The sequence below is a fragment of the Melospiza melodia genome, chromosome 12 (genome assembly GCF_035770615.1).
Source record: "Melospiza melodia melodia isolate bMelMel2 chromosome 12, bMelMel2.pri, whole genome shotgun sequence".
NCBI lineage: Eukaryota > Metazoa > Chordata > Aves > Passeriformes > Passerellidae > Melospiza > Melospiza melodia.
The window spans coordinates 5,501,040-5,523,707 of record NC_086205.1 but is presented as its reverse complement, the minus strand read 5'-3'; the positions used below and the strand labels follow the sequence as shown (position 1 = coordinate 5,523,707).

Genomic DNA, 22,668 nt, shown 5'->3' with positions numbered 1-22,668 from the left:
GGGGTGGCCCCGCTAGGCCTCCGCGGCTGTGCGGGAGTGCTGCTCGCAGCCTGCTCTCCTGCGGACTGACCCGCGGACACCCAGCGCGGCCTCATCGCTGCTCCGTGCCATAAGGAAAGTTTTGCCATTGTTATTTTCCCTGTAAATCCCTAGTATGCTACCGGTACTGAAACTGGGATGTATCCGGTTTTGGTATTTAAATTTTTTTAAAAAAATATAATTTCTGGTGAGGGATCATGTAGGTGCCCAGGATTTATTTAAAACCCATATGCTGTCTTGTGGGAATGGTGTGATTTAATTTGCATGATGAGTCAAAGATTAAATTACATGACCTAGGCTCTTCAGTTTCAGTGAGGCAAATAATGCGTGGAAGAACAGTTTCAGTGTAGATCAGAAATGAAATTTGATTAACATCGAAATGTTGTAAAGTTTTGTCTGCGCGTGGGTTATTTTTAAAACTTACCTGTCAAAAACTCTTAATTTAAGATCCTTAGCGGTGTGGTTTATCAGGAAGTGTGCCTTCCTTTTTAACACCTAGAGCTCGTGCAAGCTGAGGAAATTTAACATCCTGAGCTTGCACCTTGGTATCACAGCTTTTAAATAATAGATTTTTACTATTTAAAACACTGTGTACCTTTAGTTAGTAGCTGTTACTTAATACCTGTTGATGTGGCACATGCCTTTAACTGCAGAAGGAAAAAAAGGCCACAAAATATTTTGTGAAGTAGGATAAGCATGGTACCCATTCTGGGCTCAGGAATTAGTTGATTTTTTTTATTTTTTTGTTGTTTTCAGTTGTCCTGTAGAAATTGGCAGCTAAGGTGACCTGATAGGTTTCTGCCTGCTGTAAGAATATTGTATTTCACAGTTTTAGCTTCATGGTTTTCATGTGGTGTGGGAAACTATTGGGTCAGCCAGCTGGGATGCTTTTGGCTTAAATTTATTTATATTTGATGTGGATCTCACCAGTAGTGTAACATTGCTGTTGTTGGGGCTTTCCTTGGTCGGGCAGAGGCACCTTGGGACAGGAGAGGTTGTGCCTGGTGGTGTTGGGAACAAGCAGGACAGTGTTAGAATGTGAGTTTGTACATATGAACCATGCTGCTGAGTTTTTCTGAATGCTGACAGCATTGATTTTTCTTTTTCTCTTAAGTTTAATGACATTCTCTTCTTTATGTGGATACAAAGTTGTGAAATTTTGATGTGTTCTGTGTGCATTGAGTGCACAGCTGTGTAAAACAGAATTTATATTTGTAAAAATACATGTGTTTACCAGTAAAAGCAGCAGTTGAGTAATACTTTGTGACAGTATGTCTTTGAGAGATAATTACACTCTTTGGGTATTATCAAGCCCAGACAAATGTATATTCCCAGTGGGGTGTGATAATATTAAAACTGCACCTCTTGGAATTCCTTGATTGGCTTATTCAGGAGGGAATGGTGTCTATTTTGCATTCTGTCATGTAGCTCTTATTAATTAATGGCTGATAGTTAAATGAGACTTGACTCTTGCCCTGTGTGTGCTGCACTTCCCAAGCTTTTTTTATGGCATTTTGGTGAATATGAGAATTACTGGCCAATGTCTTCCCTTCTGAATCATTTCTTTGTTCAGTGTTTGTAGATTTTTTTACATTAATTATTTGCAGCCCGTTTTTTTTTTTTTTTTGTGTAAAATATTTCTGAAAGCTGATAATCTCTGTATGTGCTTTAGAGGCTTTAGAAACTTGCTAAAATAATGATTTTTTTTGGTGGAGTTTCAGAAAGCTGTACTAGCTGGTGCTGCTTTGAAGCAGGGGGCAGGAAGAAGCCTGGTGGCCTTTTGAATTCCCTTCTGGCCCTGCTTTTCTGTACTTGTGACACTGTGTAATATGGTTTAATTACAAGAGCAGCTATTAAAGTATGATTATCTTAGTCTAATTGGAGGCATCTTGCAGTTACCTATCAAAAATAAGATTTGACTCATCTGCTCCTTCAAAATTAATAGTTCCACAACACCCTGCAGCTATTTATGTAAATAATGTGCCAAGCAAGAATGTGAGTTGAATATTTTTCCAATATTCCCATTTCTGCATCATACAGTTGATATTTTCTATGTTTAATTCTCTCTCTGGCCGTGTTTTCTGTCCATCCCATGCTTTTGGCACCACGAGGTGCAGAGGTGTGAGCCAAAGGGAAGGAAGCTGAATGTCTGCAGTGAGAAGGTGAAACTTTATGCTGAAATCCCTCCCCACCCCCAAGTGCAAACACAAAGGTTAAATTAGAAGATGAGGCTGTCTTGAATTATTTTAAAGGACTTGAGCTGGGCTGTTAAATGCATGATCAGGAGTACCTAAGGCTTCCACTGGTGTCATGTGAGTTTGGGCTTTCTTTAGCCTGAGCACAGTTATGTGCTTTCCTTATTGCACCTTGTGATAAAATAACACATTCATTTGCCCCTGTTTAAATACTCCTCATAAAGGCTTAAATTCAGGGTTGATCCAAACTGGAAGCAGCCAAAATTCTGTGTGTTTACAGGAATAACTGTGGTTGTTCCTCAACAGCCTTGTGGCCTCCTTTTTTCAGACAGTGTTAATTTAGGAAGTAAATGGCTTAGGTTTAAATAAACAACTGCAATTTGCTTTCTAACTCCCTTGGTCTGAGCATTCTAGCTATGCTTGATATAATCAAAAGACACTACAAAAAGTTCCTGACTGTTGTCCTCAAATTTGCTAAAAAGAAGCAAATATTAAGCCTATCCACAAGGGCAGAAAATTCTGGGGGATATTACTGAATGTTGTAGCTAATCTTTCTGTTTATTGAAATTCTGCTACTTGTAGTTAAATTCCTAGTTCTTTCTAAAGATGCATTTCCTCTGTAATCCTTCCCTCCCCTTCAAACACTCAGAGAATTCTTCACCAGAAAGTTAAATATAGCAAGACAGTTCAAAAACTGGCAAGTTATAATTAGTAGAGGACTGTAGTATTAGTGTAAGATGTTTTTCTAAGTTCACAAACATCTTTGGATGAAGATATTTAGGAGTTACTACATAGATATTTAAAACATTGGATATTTTAAAAATTCAGGTATACTGCCAAGTGTGGGAAATGGCTGCATCAGTGAAAAATTACTCTGTGCTGCTTTTGATCCTTGCCCTGTTGTGTATTTTTTTAGTCAGTCTTTATTGATAACAAATTGTTTTTTCTTACTAAGAGAATGTAACAAATTGTTTTAACTGCAAACCCTGCAAGATTTGAAACATGAGACTTAAAAATAGCTAAGATAGAACTTGGCTATAAATTAAAGAGAATTAATTTGTCAGCTTTTCAGGGAGCTGAATGTATGTGACTGTGAGAACAGTACTTATGTTCAGTCACTCATGTGTGAAATGCCTTATCTCCTTTGAAGTTTATCTGTGTTAAAACACAGAATGAAAAAATGGAGAAGCATTTCCAGAAATGTGCAATGTGAATGTGTGATCTTTTTCTGGCTGCTAAAGCTGCCCAGACAAACAGCTTGACATCTGAAGAAACACCTTTCTGAGAAGTTTTCATTGTTTTATTTACTGATTTTGGAGTGAGGAGAGGCAGCTGCACAGAGTTGGGGAAGGTCCCTCTCACACCCCAGCTGGCTCTTGCACCAGTGCTGCTTTGACTGTGCAACTTTCTGTCATTTTCTCTTTACTTTCCTGGCCAGGTGCATCTGGGAAGCTCCTCATGGATGGATTTATTTTTCCAAATATTCATTCAGAGCCACAGCAGCTTCTCAGCTCATCTGCTGAGGAGCTTGCTGTGAGAAAAAGTCTGTAGACACAGAGTTCTGAGTGACACCCTGTATGGAGTGGTGGATGTGTGTGCTGATCACACCCATGCAGAGCATCCTGCTGCCCTGGAGCTCTGAGATCTTCCCCTGCCTAAGCAGTTTCAGGAGGTTTTGCTACACTTATAAAAATGATGTAAAAGTTATTGGTCATTTTATTTTATTTTTGGCTGTTACATGTGAAGTTACTGCTCTGGCAGATGATCTCATTTTAATTTTTTTTATGTACTGCTATAATTTATAAAATTACCCACCAAATTAACAGCCACATAACATTATGACTTTATTGCACAGACAAAGAATAAGCACAAGTAAAGTCTGATCACAGAGGCACAAAATTTTAGCCAAGAAAATGTGGGGGGTTTTGTTGTAAAAGAGGCCTTAGGGATGCAGACATGCACTGAGTGTAACACAGGGATGCCTGAGAAGTCTCTCCCACATGGTTTATGAATGCCTGGCACTTCTAACCTGTCACACCTGCTCTTCAAGTCCCAAGTTTCTTCTGACTGGAGTTTGGTAGTGATGGAGAAACTTCTCAGGAGAATTTAAAGAGATAACCTTGGAGGAGGTCACTTGAGGCATGGTTCCTGATAAAGACTTTGTGTATGCTTGGTACTATATTAGAAAAATGTTTGGAAAGCAAAGTCAATCTCTGAAAAATCAGCAAATATCCCAAACCTTGCTTTGCTTACGCTGATTTGGTACAAAATCCTTCTGTGGTTGTTTGCAGGTTTTTTCAGCTCACTGCACATAACATCCTTTGAATGTACTCGTTTAGTGAATACACCAAATACACTGCAACTGAAGACAGGAGGTTCCAGATCCTTGAGGGTTTTTCTTTGGGTCACAGACACTCATGACAGTACATTTCACAGTGTTCTTCAGCAGCATGATGCTTTCCCCCCTTTTCCAGGGAATGATGCTTAAGCACAGAGATTTTCCTCCTCTCTTGGGGTGTGTGACGTTTGTTGTGCATATTGTCTGCTAGAGCACTTGAGGAACACACACTTAAACTTTTTTTTCCAGTGATGCCCATAAAGTTGCCTAAACATAGATATCCAGATATATTTTAGGTACTCCAAAGCACCTGCCCTAGAGGTTTGTGATTTTCTGAAAGGGCAGTTGGAGACCCAGCTGTTGATATTGGTTGTTAGCCTTGGAATCTCATCCAGAAGAGGATGAACACTCAGGCTGTGACCATGTTATGGGTACCTGGGTTATGTGTTACCTCAGGAGAAATGAAGATTTGGGATCAAATTCTGCTGCCTGAGTCTTGTCCAAGAGACCTGTTTTTGCTGCCCTCTGCCTTGTTGCCTCCTTTCCAGCTTTAAAAAAGGAAAAGTTCCTATGGAAATTTATATTTTATAGTCCAGTATAGTTTATCAGTGGAATGAGTGAAGGTTTCAATAATCCAGAGAATTGGAAAACCTTAAATCAAGTGTTGGCTGTTGGATTTCAGGGTTCAGATATGAACCTGAGAAGTTCAGCTTGTCTTAAAATATGTCTGAAAGCAAACACAAGCTGCAGTCACCAGGGTAAATAGTCTTTTTCCATGCATCACAGAGGTAATGATTGACAGCAAAGACAGCTTCTTGAGAGCAGAATATGTTGGCTAAACAAGTGCTGTTCTGGAGGTGATTATTTAGATTTGTAATCTCTAAGAAAAGCAGGAGATTGACTCATCAGAATTGACTAACATAGTTCTGTTTTATGTCTGTAATTGACATTGAGCAATATCCAAACTCTGCTGCCTCTGTAATAGGGTGGAGCTGGAGTAAACAGTTTTTCTCTGAGGAACTGCCTCCATTCATGGAGCATTTTGGGCAGAGTCCTGGCATAGCTGTGCTCTCTGACTGCTGTAACCTTTAACTCCTGTTATGGTGATGGGTTTGACATCATTGGATCCAAAAGAGCCTCTTCATTACAGGCTGATGGAATATTTTCCCAAAAAGTCACAAAAACTTCAGGGCATTTGTGCATGCTCACAAACTTATGAATGTATTTAAGTTTTAAATTCTCTGACAGAATTGCTGCCAGTTTTCTTCCTCTTTTAACCAGGAAAAACCAAACAAACTTCAAGTCCCCAGCTTCTTAATTTGTGCTGTAGTTATTACTTCCTGCCTGTTTATAGATAATTTTTTTTCTGTCACAAAGAGAAATAAACTCTGTTTAGTGAGTTTTCCTTCTTGCTTGGGGACTTATGTGTGTATGTGTAGATATGTAAAAATAAAAAAAAAATGTTTATAGGCATTTGGAGCTGGATTTATAGTTTACATCCAACGAAGATTATTTAGATTTTTGCTTTGAGGCTGACCATGCAAGGCTTTTTGCCTCCCTTAGGAATTGTACTGGGTAGGGTCTCAGAGTTGTTGGAGTCTGAATAGTTCTGCTCTCCCTTTAGCACTGGCAGTCATTCCTTGTGTTGATGCAGGTTGAGGATTTAACACTATCAAATCTAGGAAGAAATGTCAAATCTGTGTTTCAGAAGTAGCTTTAGTGAACAATGAGAATGATTGTTGGCCAGAAATAAAAAAAAACTTTTCTCTTGAAATCGGCTGTTTTTAACTTTCAGAATTACTAGCAAGCATTGAAAAATGTTAGTAAGCACAACAGAAGTTTCTAACCCTTGTCTTGTATTCATTATGGTACTCTGACTTTCAGTGCTGTGGATTGATGCCTCTGAGATTTAGACCAAAACTCAGAAAATCCAGACTTTGAGCAAGTCCCTAAATTAGATAACCAAGCTAAACTAATTTCAAAATGACTGTGAAGGGAAAATGAAAATCTATATTTTAGGAGCTAAAAGGGATAGTTTGAAAATCCATAAGTTACAGTGTCTCTCACATTGTTTATTTAAATCTTCTTTGACTTAGTAGCAAAGAGTTATTTTAATAGATTTCAGTACATCTGAATTCTGTGAAATCCCCTCATTTACTTCTGTTTCTAATGGATGGTTGGTCTGATTCCAAAATTGTCACTGCATGCCTTTTATTTTTGTAATTTCTGGGGAATGTGCAGGTTGTATTACAGTCTATGGGCTGCATCACAAGCAGTGAGGGCAGCAGGGTGAGGGAGGGAATTTTGATTTCTTGACCATTTCATCATTTGATTTAAGAGCTCTTGTTTGATTGAAGCCTCTTAGTGATAGAGAAAGTGATGATATTGTACTGTTGTACTCCCATTTAAGTAATTTTTGTAATTTTTAATTAAATAAAATTATGTTAAGTTGGTGCAGCAATTAATAATTTCAGGGGTTGGGGATTTTTGTTTTGTTTTTCCACATAGCCCTAAGGATACTGACATAGCTGGAATAAGTAAAATTGCACAGTGTTAGGAGTATAGGTATCAGCTGAAATGCAAGTTGTTCCACCCAAGCTTGGTGTCAGCCCTTTAGGAGAATTACTGTCCTGCAGAATGGGTTTTTTCAGTCATTTCAGGTACAATGTTTGATCATTCCTTGGGTATACTTGTAGAGATGAAAACTTTTTATGTAGTGTTCAAGTTTCTCTTGGTAGCATTGCACAGTAATTGCATTAGAGGAAAATTGGGAGTTCTTGTTTTAGTATTGTGAAACAATTTGGTAGTTCCCTTTTCCAGTCCAGCTCTTCTGAGCAGATAAATTAAGGGAAGTGTCCCTCAGAGGTGCTTCCCACCATGTTAGCTGATCTAATTTTAGTCCCATTGGTCACATCTTGTAGCAAACCTTGTTTTTCAGTGCTGTCTGCAGCCAGGTAGCTCTCGGCCAGGTTTCCACCTGTGGCCCTGTCCGTGTGTCAGGGAGTGCTGATTCCTGTATGGACAGACCAACAGTGTCTGTTTGTCACACCTGTGAGCCCTCAGGGCTCCTCTGCCTTGGAGACCCCCGTCTGCAGCAGCTATTGTGAACTGTTTGAAGTCCAGCCAGTTGGGAAGTCTCTCTTTTGGAAGGGTGTCTTTCCTTTCTGTTGTGTGATCCCCTCCAGGCTCCTTTTTCTTTAAATCCTTTTTGAAACTTTTGGTCAACAGCAAGCAGGAACTGTAAGGTACTACCTTGTGAATTTTGTTAAACTTTTTACCATTTTCTTGTAGTTGTTACACTCATGGAAGCAGAGCTTTGCTTAGCGTGATGTGGTCTACATGGAAAGAGAACTCAAGTGTCCCCAAAAAGAGAAAGACAGATGAAAACTGTGTATCAGCACAGACCTCTGACACATTGTTTATCTTGTGTTTTCATTGATATATAATAACTTTGAGTAGCTGACACTCTCAGGTGGTGTCAGGATTGAAAAGGATTTTGACCTGGGTTTCTCAGGAATGGCTGACTGAAGTATCCTGCTGTAACACAGATCTTTGGACTGGTGTCTTGTGAGTCATCAGAAGCACTCTTAATTAGGTTGTCATGGCAGGAGCTCAAGCACATTTTGGGAGCAATCTAGATCGTTCCCCCTTTTTGATTCCTGTGCTGCAGAGCATTTCATAACATGATGTGGAGTTCATGGGTTAGCCTGAAAATCTATAAAAGTGAAATCCAATGGCATGGTGTTGATGTTGTGACTCTCCCCTCATCTCTCCTGAAGGTTTGTGACTCTGATAACTCTCTTAATCCTGGGATGCATCACCTCTGCCATTGAACATGCCTTTCTGTGCTCTGTGTTGCCCCAGAGGAGCACACCTATCTTGGCACTTGAGATGTGGTGTGGTTCATATATCAGAAATGAATTCCATTAGTGACTTTAGAGATTTAGACTAAACATTTAAGCTGGCAGAAGAAAGAGAGGTCATTTAGGGGAACTGTGCAAAGTACACTTTCCTACAGCCTCTTAAGGTGTATTGTGATGTTGAAATTATTTATGTGAAATTTCTGTGTTGTAATGGCTGGTTCTTTTCTTGGGAGAACAAAGTGAATTCTACTTTAAGGTCTAGTTTTTTGTTTGCATGTTTATTATCTTGGCACAAAATCTGGTCACTTATTCAGTAATAGTTTGTTGTTTAGTTTTAAATGGAGATAATTTTATGATAGAATCATTGAATTATTTGGATTGGGAAAGGACTTTAAAGACTGTCTAGCATGGGCAGGGACAGCTTCCACCAGACCAGGTTGCTCAGAGCCCCGTCCATCCCAGCCTTGGACACTTCAGGGATGGAGCATCCACAGCTTCTCTGGGCAGCCTGTGCCAGGGCAGTGCACCCTCACAGGGAAGAATGAATTCCTGATATCTAATCCAACCATGTCTGCTCTCAGTTTGAAGCCATTCCCCCTTGTCAGAAGCCCCTTTGAGGTCTCCCCAGAGCCTTCTCTTCTCCAGGCTGAACAACCCCATGTCTCTCCTCCTGTGTCCATTGCAGAGGTGCTCCAGCCCCTCTGATCACCATTTCATCTCCTCTGACTCACTCACCGTGTTCCTCATGTGCTGGGGGCCCAGGGCTGGTGCAGCCCCGCAGCTGAGTCTCAGCAGAGTGGAACAGAGGGCAGAATCCCTTCCCTTGCCCTGCTGGCCATGCTGCTTGTGATGCAGCCCAGGACATGGGTGGCTTTCTGGGCTGCCATGTCGCTTTAAGCTTCTCAGCAGCACCACCCCTGGGTCGTTCTGGGCAGGGCTGCTCTCAGTCCATTCTGTGCCCACACTCTGTGCTCAGGGTTCCCTGTCCCTGCAGTTGCTGTGCTCATTGAGCTCTGTAAGGACTGCATGAGCCCACATGTCACCCTGTGCCACCCTGGGGATGCTGTCCCTTCCCTGCAGCCTGCTGTGACCACCACCCCTGCTCAGCCCCACACATCTGAACGGTGCCAGTCCAGCTGTGACCCCTGGGGAGCACCACTCCTTGTGGGGTGTAATACATTATCAAAGTCTTGTCTCTTTCCTGAGCCCTGGATATCAGGCTGCATTTTAGCCAGCTGCTTCTCATGAGTTCATTTCTCACTCTGATGTCTTGGTAGCAATGAAACAGATGTGTGCCTGGATGTCACAGATGTGGTGTGGCTTGTAATGCATTGATTTTTGTTTTTTCTTTTGTCTTCCAAGTGATGATCATGAAATTAATTCTTGAGTACTTTGGGGAAAAATATCTCCTGGCTATCCTCTAATTTTGCTGCTCTTTGTGATGTGCTCCCCTTTGCCACATTGTCCTTGGTACAGCACACCTGAGAGGAAGCAGGAATTCTGTCTGAGGATGAGTTCTGTACCGAAAGGCACCTCCACACAGCTAACTTGGGAAAATTGGACACTTGATTGATGGTGTACTGATTCTGGCTGGCAGTGTGAAGGAAGAAGCACTCTTTATACAAGTACTTAACCAGTGAAGCCCTGGCACAGTTGCAGTTATCATGGTCAGAGGCTGTGGTTTTTACTAATCTAAGCTGTATCTGCACTGGTAGGATTTGCTAGCAGAGCTGTGTCAGTAAACCCTTTGTACTGTCATCAAAACTGTCTTTTAAGTGCCAGGGACCATGGCAAAAAAAATAAAATAGTGTGGCAGAAAGCAGATTTGTCAGATGGATAATGATGTGTGGATCAGCACAGATACTGCTTGTGCTTCAGCTCCCAGTACTAGGTGAGAGATAATTGAAGGGAAAAAGCCCTGGACAACTCTTTTCCTTTACTGGATGAGGATGTAATGAACTAGAGGAAAAAGATTGCCAGTAATGGTGGTGTCATGATTCTCAGTTGTTTATTGATTGCCCTCTCCTGCTTTCTCTGTGTCTGTACATAACTCCCATAGGTTATTTGTCAGGAACTCCCTTTTGTAGAGGAGATATGGATCATTGGATCATGCACCAAATTGTCTTGGTTTTGTGTAGTGAGAATCAGCTCAGATTCATGAGAATTGATCTCCCAGTGATTTACATTTTAATCTTTGTGTCACTGTACTGAGTTGAGGTGACAGTGGCAGAGCTGAGGAGTCAGCTGTGGTCTCAGCCAGCCCTGTGGACTGTGAGCAGCTCTTTGCAGTGCAGCTTGCTGTGCTTGGGTTTCAGTTTCAGCCCTGCCTCTGCCCAGCTGAAGCACAGCAGTGAGCCCAGGTAGATAAGCTCTGTTTGATTGCCTGGCATCCCAGCTGGTTTGTTCTTGTGGAGCTGAGGTGGGCTCCACAGTTGTGTAACATAAAGATTCTTTCATTGTGAGCTCCCAAATGGATTCTTTTGAAAGGGAAACCTTCTCACACAGAGTTTGGTAAAGCTGGAGTTCATTCCATGCTGCCTGTGGCAGGGGTCAATAGCAATCACTGTGGGAAGAGGGATTTTCCTTGGTGTGTTTTCCCAGTTCCTATGTCAACATGTTTAGGATGTTCCTGAGCTCTGTCACAGCCACTACTTTACTGCTCATAATGTTAGTGCTTTAATATTGTTCTTTAAGTCATCTTGTTTTGTAGGTTATGTTTGTTAAAAATGTGTTCATCTTAAGGTACATTAGATGAAGAGCTATGTTGTGTTAAAGTTTAAAAAACTTGGATTGAGCATTAGAAGTTACTAGCAGGCCATAGAATATGGTCTCCAAAGAAAGTAAAGAAACTATGCGAAAAATATTGTGGAATTTCTTTAAAGTTAGTTTTAAAAGTGATGCATGTCTTATTGAAATTGTATTTGGGTAAATACTTTATTAATTATGATTTTTTTCTCCCTAGATTTGTTATTTCTACAGCTTTCTGGTAGGTGGCTGTAGTCAGGTGGGGTTGGTCTCTTTCTCCAGGCAGCGCTGACAGAACCAGTGGAGACAATCTGAAGCTGTGAGAGGGGAAATACAGGTTGGATATTAGCAAAAAGGTTTTCATGGACAGAGTGATACAGTTCTGGAATGGCTGCCTGGGAGGTGGTGCAGTCCCCATCCCTGGGTGTGTTTAACACAGCCTGGATGGGGCACTGGTGCCAGGGTTTAGGTGAGGTGTTGGGGCTGGGTTGGACTCAATGATCTTTAAGGTCTCTTCCAACCCAGTGAATTTGTGCTGGTAGAGGATGGCTTTACTGAGTGTAGGTTTTAGTTTGAGAGAATATCCTCTAAAGAAAACTGTGCCTTAGAGGATTGTGGCTGGAGCATCCCCAGACCTTGCAGTTTCTTTGTTCTCAGTTTCTGTTCAGAAGGCGCTGAAGTGCACAAGCACCTCCCTTGTGCTGGTGCTTGGGATTCTCACCCTCCTACCCTGTGTCACCAACTCGTGATTAAAGTGATGTTTTCCCCCAGCCTGTTGCCCCAGTGCTGATGCTGTGTGTGGTGCTGGTTTCCTGTCCTTCACCTGGGGGCTTTCTCACACTCAGCTCAGTTGAGTTCTTGGAACGTGTGGACTCCAGGCCGTATTTCACGATGTGAAATCAATCAGAAATGAAACTGCAGTGTCCTTCTGCCTCCACTTTTGCCACTGCTTCAGTCTCAGAATTGACCCTTAGATGTATATCAGAAAATCTGGTACAAAGAGAACCTCTGGAAAGGAATGGGAATAATAAAGCAAAGGACTAGAAATAGTTACAAAGGAGATTCTTGCTTTGCATTTTTGCTTCCAAGGGTGGGTAGAATGGCACGTACAGAGTTGCAGCATTTTTTGTCATGTAGCAAATATTCAGGGGTTTGTGATGATGCAGTATGGGCAACTGAGCCAACAGGGGATTGACTGGATACCAGGTTAGGAGAAAATTGTTTCAGCTTCTGCCTGGGCATAAGTGGGCAGAATATTGTCTGACAGCTTTCCTGAAGCTCCAGGTAAGTTCTTTGGGTTTTTTGCCCCCAGTGTGCTGGAGATAGTAGTTGTTTTTTGTGCTGAAGTGTAGGATTATTATTGTTTTTATTAATTTTTCAATATACTTCCCAAGGAATGGGTGAGGCATTCACATGCCTGTCTGTATACCATATTGCAATATAGGAGTGAGGTTTGTGGGGGAATGGATGGGTGGGGTAACTCCAAACAGCACACCAGGGAAAGAAGCTGAGTCATAGGATTTCCTTCTGCATGGAGACAGGCTGGGATCTCACATTCTGAGCTTTAGCATTAACAGGCTTTTCTGCTTAGGCAGAAGCCCCTTAGAAGGAGCAGTGCTATTTAAAATCAATTTATAATTAATGTTTCTGTAGCTGTGTGTTAAACTGCAATTTCTGTAACAATCTCCCAGTCACAGAATGTAATGTGACTTTAGGGGCTGCAGTGGCTGCCCTTTCCTTTTTCCTGCATGGTGCAGGTGTCTGCTGGAGAAGGAGGCTCTTGGAGAGGCAGAAGGATCAGTCAATTAATTGAATGGCAAGAGAGAAGCCTGCTTAATGAAAGGAATCAGGTGGCATTTGGTGCTAAAGAAACAAGCAGGGCTATGAACTGCCAGGGTTTTAATTGTTTGGAAATATTCAGAAAGTAAGAAGCTATGTTACATTATTAATTTCATGTTTATGTAGAGATTTATTTTCCAATATTACCCTTTCTTTTTAATCCATTGAATTATTTTTTTTTTGTTCACTTCGCTGTTCTTCTGTGTTACAGGAGGAAGTTTTTTCTTCATGATTTTAATTTTGCTATTTTTAAAGAGGGGAAGTTTTTTTCATTTTAATCTTTAAGTGGGTCACACTACAAATAATTCTGTGATGCAGAGTTGTGAAACTGCTTTTGAAGCACATTAAAGCTTTTGTGTGCTGCAGACTTGATAGAATATGGTAATAGTGAATTTTAAGAAAGATGCTAAGTTTCTGTGCTGGGTGGGACATGGCAAGTATGAGATGAACATGCCTGTCCTTCAAGAAAACTTGTATGTATGAATTATATTCCTCACAAAATTATCATTATCACAACAGATCCAGACAGGTAATTGCTGTAATTCTTTTATCCATATTTTAAAGTTATATTGAAAGAAACACTGAAAAGGTGTGTGGAAGTATTTAGAGGATAGCAATTATTAATTTTTTTTTAATTATCAGTAATTATAATTTACAAGCAGAGCCATGCTCTGCCATGGCTACACTGAGCAGTTCATTGTGGTGTGGCTCCTGCTCTTTATCAGTCTCATTTCCTTTGGGAAAGTTTTTACAGGTGAGCTTGTATTAATAAACTCTGCTAGACACATGTTTTGGTTGAGAGGCTGTTGAGTTTCAATTCATTTTACATATCCAAAAGAAAAGAACTGCTTTGCTACAATACTGAAGCTCTGGAAAACCTTTTAATTTAGTGGAAAACCAAATATCCAGAATGAGGATACTGAAAGATGTAGAACCCGGCACATGAAAAATGTGCAAGAATGTTTTAATGAGGAATGTGAGTACTCGAATAACCCAGTGAAGGAAATGATGGCTGCTGCCCTCAGTCACTGCATTTATGCACTCAGAAGTGCTGAGGCCTTTCAGGAATTGTGCTCTGGGCAGGAATTTGCAGTGATGAGCTGGCAGCAATATTCCAGCTGCTTCCCAGTGGCACCTGCCTGCTGTCCTGCACGTGTCTGGGACAAAGCACAGGCAGGAGCTTCAGCTGCCTAAATGCTGGTAGCTGTGACATTTCACCATCTTGTACAAGAGGGGGAATAGCTAATAAGGTGTCACTTCTGGCTTTGAAGTACTCAATTTTTTTTCCAAGGAGCATGGTAGCTTGCATAAAAAATGTTTCTTGGATCAAAGGCATGGCTGTCAGTCTTCCTCTGGGATGCTGGGCATGTCTGAGGGAGACAGTGCTTTTAAAAATGCATAATTTCTCGATCTGTTCCTGGTTTTATCATTCCAACCAGATTTCACAGTGGTGAATTCTAGCTGAGCTTACAGCCCCTTGTAGCAATTACACCTCAAGAAAACTGATTTGTGTTATTGTTTCCAATACTGGCTTAATGGTCCCTGTTAATCAAGAAGCATTCAGCAAAAGAGTGACTTGTGAGGGACATCAGGTGTATCAAGACAAACATGAGCTTGCTGCATTATATTTTTTAATAGCAGTGTGCCCCTTTTTAGCAAGATACAACATGCTGTGTCAGTAATAGGTTGATAAATTGTCAATTAAAACTCCACATGCAGTGCAACCCCAACTGTTTATTGTGAAACTTGGTATTTTGCCTTTGTAGACCGATTAGTTTATTGAAGTGTGTTTGCTTAAGCCATTCTCCTATGTGTTAGCAGCACTGTGGAAGGTAATTGGCACATGATATGACTTCAGGATAGGAGTTGGCAGCTCCCCTCTACCTGGAGGAGGAGGAGAAGCTGCTGTGCCCTTCCCTCCTGGCTGCCTCATCCCCCTCCTCATCCCCTCCTCGGGCTGTTGTGGCTCACAGCTCAGGTGCCTTGTGCTGCTTTGTCTTAAAAACCTTTCAGAATTTTTATTTATTGCCCCTCATTTTTATTGGCTTTGTCTTCTGCCATTTTGGTCGGTTCAGTCAGCACTCTGGGCACTGGGACAAATATCAGGCTTCTCAAAATAACTGATGGAAAGTGACCTTGCCCCTCCAGCCCTGCTGTTGGTTTGGCTCCAGCCTCACCACGAGGTGCTCTTCTGGAGGGATCAGGAGCTGAGGGAGCTGATTGACAGCTCCTTGCTGCTCAAAGGGATGATTTTCCTACATTCCCTACACTACTCATTGTTTATTTTCCTTTCTGGTAGCTTGAAGAGTGCCTCAGCCCCTGGATGGGTCAGCTGGCCATAAACAGGGGATGGGGAGCTGGGGGGAAATGGGATCTCCCCATCAGCTCTGGGCTTGCCTCATGTGCCCTGAGAAACCTTACTGGTAATTATTTGGCCTTACTGAAATTATGTTGGTTTTGTTTGATCTGCAGCAGTTTTCTTCTTATGTGCACATTAAATGGATGTTCCATGGGTGCTCTCACTAGGCTTGCATTTTCATTTCCCCTCAGGAAATAGCTGAAGGGTTTTTTCCTCCTCTTTTCCTCATCAGGAGCTTGCAAAAGCAGTCAGCTTAAACTCTTGGTGTGTATAAATAAGGCAGAAGGATGCAGTGAGGAGTTAATATAGTGCAATTAAATGGTGAGGGCCACAACAGAATAAGGATTGAGTTTATTGCACCTGTTTGTTTCACAGAATTGGAAATATGGGGCCTTTGTACATTAGTTAAAGAGTATTTTGCAAGGGGATAGATGGTGGTTTGCTCTCTGGAGCTGGAATAGATGTGGATATTTAAATAATGCTTTATTTGTGGATTATACTTCTGTGCAGAGAAAAAACAAAGTTTAAACTTTATTTTGTGGTAAATTCCTGGTATGTCTAAATTTAAAAGGCTTGATTTTGTGTCCTATGGTGCTGGTATGGTTTTCCATTCAATTGAATCCCTTTGCGTTTCAAAGTCTGTGCTGGTGAGACTTGGGTGCCACAAATTCATTTGTCTGTGGAGTAACTACACCTGTTAGTGCAGTCAGGAGTGTAATTGTACCATTTCTTGTACCTATATTGTTCTGAAAATAGTAATGCAGGCATCTCACAGTAACAAAAATATACTTCCTACAACAGAAAAAAGCCATTTATTCTAGTAAGTAATCAGGGTTTAAATGGTGGCACACACTTCTTATATAGAGGTAGCAAATTTTCTGACCCTTCAAACAAAAAAAGCTCAGCTACATGACAGACCATAGTCCAGACTAGTGCATTATTCTTAGAGAAAATAAATTAATTTAAAAAAGGAAATTGTTTATCATGCTTCTGTATTTGTTCCTGTGGCATTTTTTTTCTGCTGGAGGGTTGTCCTCACAGAAAATGCTGGTTTTTTTTTCTCTCAGCAGACACTTTTAAAATCTTATAGATTTAAATCAGACATTATTGATTGTGTGGTCAATCCAGTGAATCAAAAATCACAAAAAAGCAAACTGCATGGATTCCTGGTGCATTGACAGAGCTGGAAGTTATATACCATCTGCAACAGTGGGGCTTCTATCTCTGGGTATCACAAAAGCCCCAATGTCCCAGAGTCCTGAGTGTGTCACTGGAACTTCAATCTCTGCGTGTCTGGCCATGTGCCATGTTGTTGTGTGATGGTCCATTGGCACTGATAAATCAAATCACATTTCTGTTTGTGGCTGGGACCCCAATGCTTTGAGGACTTCAATTTTGTTACCTTTAACCTATTGAATATTGGTGAAATAAAGACATGCCTGAGAAACCTGAGGTTTGTGTAATATTGTGCATTAACAAATGGTGAAGGTGAGTTTCTGGGAAGGCAAGATAAAGCAAAGCGCCCAGCAGATCCATGGACTTGTAGCATTTTAACCCTTCAGGAATCCTTTGTTTAGCCACAATCAATGTTTTATCCTGAATTTGCAAGGCAGCCAGGTGCTAGTATTGTGAATCAGTTATCATTTGACATGATGTAAGGCCTATTCTTATTTACAGCAAATGTCATTTGGTGTTGTTCCCTTTTTGTGTGTGCTGCAGATGTGCTGGGGGCAGCTCTTTCCGATCCCTCACAGATGTTGCCATTGTCTATTGTGCCCAGGGTGCTGCTGGGGGTGCTTTGCTTGGCTGAAAAAGGAACAGCCTGTCTGTGTTCTCCTGCATGAAGTACAGCTTTGAGACAAAGCACTGCTCCTCCTTTTCCCCTTTTTTTTCCCTTTTTTTTCCCCTTTTTTCCTCTTTTTTCCTCTTTTTTCCTCCTTTTTTCCTCCTTTTTTCCTCCTTTTTTCCTCCTTTTTTCCTCCTTTTTTCCTCCTTTTTTCCTCCTTTTTTCCTCCTTTTTTCCTCTTTTTTCCTCCTTTTTTCCTCCTTTTTTTCCTCCTTTTTTCCTCCTTTTTCCTCATTTTTCCTCCTTTTTCCTCCTTTTCCTCCTTTTTCCTCCTTTTTCCTCCTTTTTTCCTCCTTTTTTCCTCCTTTTTTCCTCCTTTTTTCCTCCTTTTTTCCTCCTTTTTTCCTCCTTTTTCCTCCTTTTTTCCTCCTTTTTTCCTCCTTTTTTCCTCCTTTTTTCCTCCTTTTTTCCTCCTTTTTTTCCTCCTTTTTCCTCCTTTTTTCCTCCTTTTTTCCTCCTTTTTCCTCCTTTTTTCCTCCTTTTTCCTCCTTTTTTCCTCCTTTTTTCCTCCTTTTTTCCTCCTTTTTTCCCTCCTTTTTCCTCCTTTTTTCCTCTTTTTTCCTCCTTTTTTCCTCCTTTTTTCCCTCTTTTTTCCTCCTTTTTTCCCTCCTTTTTTTCTCCTTTTTCTCCTTTTTCCCTCCTTTTTTCTCTTTTTTCCTCCTTTTTTCTCCCTTTTTTCTCCCTTTTTTTTCCTCCCTTTTTTTTCCTACCTTTTTTTCTCCCTTTTTTTCTCCCTTTTTTTCTCCCTTTTTTTCTCCCTTTTTTTTCTCTCCTTTTTTTCTCTCCTTTTTTTCTCTCCCTTTTTTTTTCTCCCTTTTTTTTTCTCCCTTTTTTTTCTCCCTTTTTTCTCTCCCTTTTTTTTTCTTCCTTTTTTTCCCCCTTTTCCCCCCTTTTTTTCCTTTTTGGTTTTCAGGTTTTTTTTTCTTTTTGCTGTTTTTCTTTTTTCTTTGGCAGGATGTGGCCCAGGTTTTTCAGTAACAGAATTTTGCTTCAGGGTTTGTGGGATCTTCCATCTTGAGGCCCCAGATGATGTTCCCATCAGTACCATTGCATTCCTTCCTGTAATAAAACTGAAATGGCATAAACAGTGTATTTACTCCATTTTATATAATAAAAGAAATACCTTGAAGCAAAATGTCATCTTCAGTAATCAAGAATGTAGATTTTCCTTCTTAGTGGTGCTGGCAGTCATTCCTGATTTTTCTAAATTGCTTAGGAGAGGTTCATACAGGAACTTACCTGGATTGGGAGAAAATATTTAATCAGAATGTATGCTAGTGAGCTGTTATTGATTATTTTCTACTAGATATGCTGGTATATAGAGAGAAACTTGTTATGATTGAGTATGCATGTATGTATATCTGATTTACACAGAACCTGGAAGATTTTAGGAATAATCAAAGCTTCAGACTATTGTTAATTTGAAGAAAAAAACAGGCACTGTCTAGAGGCAAATCAAGTTTTGCAAACCTAGACCTTTGGCACACATGAGGACAGTTGTTTAATATCAGTATTCTGTATTTCCATAGGTTTTGTGTTATCCATGTAGTCTTTTAGACTTTGGAGTAGACATAGTTCTGATCCAGAAATTGAGTGTGCAGGGCTGTTTTCTTTGGTTTGATTTACCTTTGTTTGTATATTTGCTGTCATACCAGATTTTATGGTTCCATATATTTTTGTTCTCTCAGCTGTTTTGATTCCTAGTGGATCTGCTTCTGTTTTAATGCCTAATCCAAGGAATTAAGACTGGCAAATTTCTCTTTGTACTGGGAAATATTTTATATATTTGTACATATGTTGTCTGATTGTTAGTTGCACTTTTGATCATAGGTTTTTGGATGAGCCAGCCCTTCTCTGTTACATGGGTATTAGCCCTCATCCAGAATGAACAGGCAGAGTAGTTGTTAAATACTGTTACTATCAGTGCTGATGTACAAACATGAAAGAATCCAGATTTGTTTTCATGGCTCATCTTTATTTGCAGAGTAGTAAACAAAGGAGAAATAAAGAGAACATTTAAAATGTTGCTGTGATGCTTGAGGTGGGGAAATTGTGCTTATTTTCACTCTTTCTAGGAACAAAAAAATCCTGTGTGAAAATACCACAATTTTCCTTAAATATTGTTTTAAATGCCATTGTATTTTTATTGTATTAAATAACAGTCAGTAGTGGTGCTTTTCTTAGCTGTAGGTTTCTGTTCTGCTAGATGTGATGAAGTTTGAGGCATAGAATTCTCTTGTCAAAAGAAAGACCTGTGGGCACTTTTTGATCTCTTTTTATCTCCTGCCTTTGTAATTTCAGTGTTACAGACCCTTCTTTATGAAGGTTGTGAATGAGAGGTTACTACAATGACACACTCTAGAAAATAAATGCAACAGAAGTCCTTATGATGTGTTAAAGAATGGAAATGGCTGGTGGAAGGTCTTGTTTCAGTCTTCCTGCTGATACTTCTATCTGGAAGCAATCTAATTAAAAACTACCTACTTTATGCTTTAAGTTATTTGTAGGTATGGAATTGTGAATGTATGATCTCTGTAACTGCTTACCTGAAATTTCTATTTATGGAAATTTATTTGGATGAAGATCCAAGTTCTTTGGAACTTTAAAGTTTTGCCCATGGGCCAGCCAAATTTATTTGTTTAAATAACAGAAATAACTCAAAAACAGCATTGTATTGGGATTTTCATCACTGATCAAAACTGTTGAGTAAGATGAGGAATAAAGTTTTAGAGTTCCTGGTGGGTGAGCTGGTATTTTAATCAAGGAGCAAAGTGCATTGTGTCAGATAAGATCCTTTAACATGTTCTGGTTAGAGTTGGCTTGTTACTCACCACACAGACACTGCAGGGAGATGGAAATTCAATTTTCAGGGTAATCCCCCTTCTTTGGAATGACAGTGCAGGCTCTGCTCTGCCCTGCCAGCCTCAGCTGTCTTTTGTGTCTAGCAGAAGTAGCACTGTCAGCATTTTAATGGAGGATTTCCTGTTCTCTTCGGGCTAGATGAGAGTTGTAGAAGTATCCTCCATGTAATTCACTTGTAAGAAGGTTTTATTGTTGTTTAAATGTGGGTGTATGTGTTTAGTGACAAAAGCTCCAGTACACTCATTTATTCCAGTTGTACTTTTCCATTTTGTACACAGAAGAGAGTATGTATATGTGTGTGTGTGAAAGTAAATATGTGTCAATATACAGAAGAATAAATGTATTTGGATTCAAGAGCCAGATATTTTTAGGGAAGGAAACCTTCTCCTGTAAGACATGTTTTATCTTTTTGAGAAAGATACACAGGGTGTTGATTTTAATGTTTTCAAGTGCTTTATGTATCCCTGCCTGGTGTCAAATTTTATTTCCCATAAAATGTGTGAGGTTGAGAGTGTATTTGAGGCTGCTGTCTGTAGCCCTGCCTGCTCATGTTTGTGGGTCCTGCACTAAGGTGCACACCTTGGGGTCTGCTTTGCATTTGCAAATTGATAATGGAGTGAATCTGGGTAAAAGCATGTACCTGGGCAGTCCCTGCAGGCCCTGGGACACCAGGAGCTGTGTGTCAAACACCTCATGGGAGAAGGCATTTGGCTTAACAGCGCTAATTGGAATAATTGATCCTTGTAAGTCTTGCCCATATGGGGCATGTGTGCACTTTGTGGCTTTGGATATAATTCATGTACTCGTTAATTTGCTCCTGAAGCATAAGATGATTATTTTAATGTGAGTTCTTTGTTGTGTATCTTGTATTTCAAGAGAAATAGAAATACAAGAATCTAAGTTTGTCATGGCAAGCTCTGGTTCACCTGTCAGGAATCATTTGTTCCATGTATGAATACCTTTGCTGCTCTCTCTTTGCGTGTGTTATGCAGAGCTCAAGTTTCTATTTTTGATGTACTTTCTTTCTCCTCCTTTTCAGGTGAAGCAGGAGCCACAGAAGGAAGACCTTGTGGTTTGCAATCATGCCATTCCCCTTTGGCAAGTCCCACAAGTCTCCTGCAGACATAGTGAAAAACCTGAAGGAGAGCATGGCAGTTCTAGAAAAACAAGACATCTCTGACAAAAAGGCAGAAAAGGTACAGTTGTGATGTTCCACTTGCTAGATGTTCCAGTGGGGGAAAGGGGGAATTTACAGCTCTTGAAACTGAAACAATTAGGAATTATTTGGGTGGTTTATACTGTGATAAAGGGTAATTGATGTACCTTTGAACAGGTGTGTGTGCTGTTGGCTGGTTGGCTTACGCCACTGGCAGCTGATAATGACATTTCAAACGATTTGGCACTGTAGGACATTGCATTCTTTTAATGAACAGCTCACAGCTGTACAGTGTTCTGCTCTTGTGACCACCACAGTGCCTTCACTGCTGCACGAGTAGTTCTGTCTCTGCTTGTCCATGCAAATCTTTACAGAGCAGAGTGTCTCTTACTGAAGCTGAAGAACTTTGTGTCTTCATGGATAGAGGATCTATTTTGGCTTTCCTGCCTCTTCTTCAGGCCACAGTAAGATGTGAGAAGTTCTGTGCTGGTGCACTTTCCTTTACATGGGTGTCTTGTACCTGTCCCCAGTCATTTCCTTCTCAGCTGGCACTCTGGCTTTTACAGCTTTACAGGAACTGACCTCACAGTTCAGCCTGAGTGCAGCTTCATCCCACCTGGTGAATTGTGTGGCTGAGGTTGAGATGAGCACCCTCCTTGGAGCCTCTCCCAGCATTATTTAACTATTGTGTGCCATTCTTGGCATCCCCTGAGTCCCATATTGGAGTTAGTCACAATCTTTTCATGTTCACCTGTATTTTTAAGCAGAGTGTGGCCAGCTCTTCTACATTCAGTTTCACCTAGATTTGGCACTGTTACTTCTAAGGGTCTTGATTAAATTGCCATTTATTTCTGTTATTCTTAAATAATTAGCATCTTCTACCCCTTTGCCACCATGTGGTGTGTTCCAGGTGTCTTACAGGGTACCACAGTAGTTTCCTCTGATGCTTTTTCTCTCCTATTGTAGAGAAAAATGTTACATTTTGTTCTGCAGGCTTGTGTGAAGGCTGGAAGGTTTTCATTTGCTGCTGCTCTTCTTTTGTCTCTAAAAGAGCCTTCTGTCAGGAGAGGAAGGATAGGTGCATTCTGATGAGGCTTGGCACTGCCTCCTTTATCTTGGGCTCATTATTAGTTCCTGGAGATGTGGCCTGGTCTTAAAATCTGTGTTATTCTGTGTTCTCTTTCTGCTGGGACCCCTCATGGGGAGCAGAGCAGCTCATCCCATGGTGTGTGTCCTGCAGCACGTGCCTGTGCTCCTGATACTGCTGCTGGAGGTTGCTGTTACCTTTTCTTCTTGCTGGCCTTTGGTGCCACACCTCCATCTTTTTGAAAGCCCTCATTTCTGTGAGGCTGCTGCTCTGACAAGAAGTAATAAAGCCTGTGGAATGGTTTTTCCTGTGTCAGACAGAGGGTAATACGTTGTGCCT

General features: G+C 40.7%; 1 protein-coding gene across 1 annotated transcript in view; it reads left to right on the top strand.

The window, feature by feature from the left end:
* Positions 1 to 22,668, top strand: part of CAB39 (calcium binding protein 39) — a 44,584-nt gene that overhangs the window by 626 nt on the left and 21,290 nt on the right. Inside the window, exon 2 of the mRNA XM_063166505.1 lies at positions 21,126 to 21,282. Within this exon, the coding sequence (XP_063022575.1) occupies positions 21,169 to 21,282 (114 nt within the window). The 5' untranslated portion in view covers positions 21,126 to 21,168. The remainder of the gene's footprint in view (positions 1 to 21,125; positions 21,283 to 22,668) is intronic.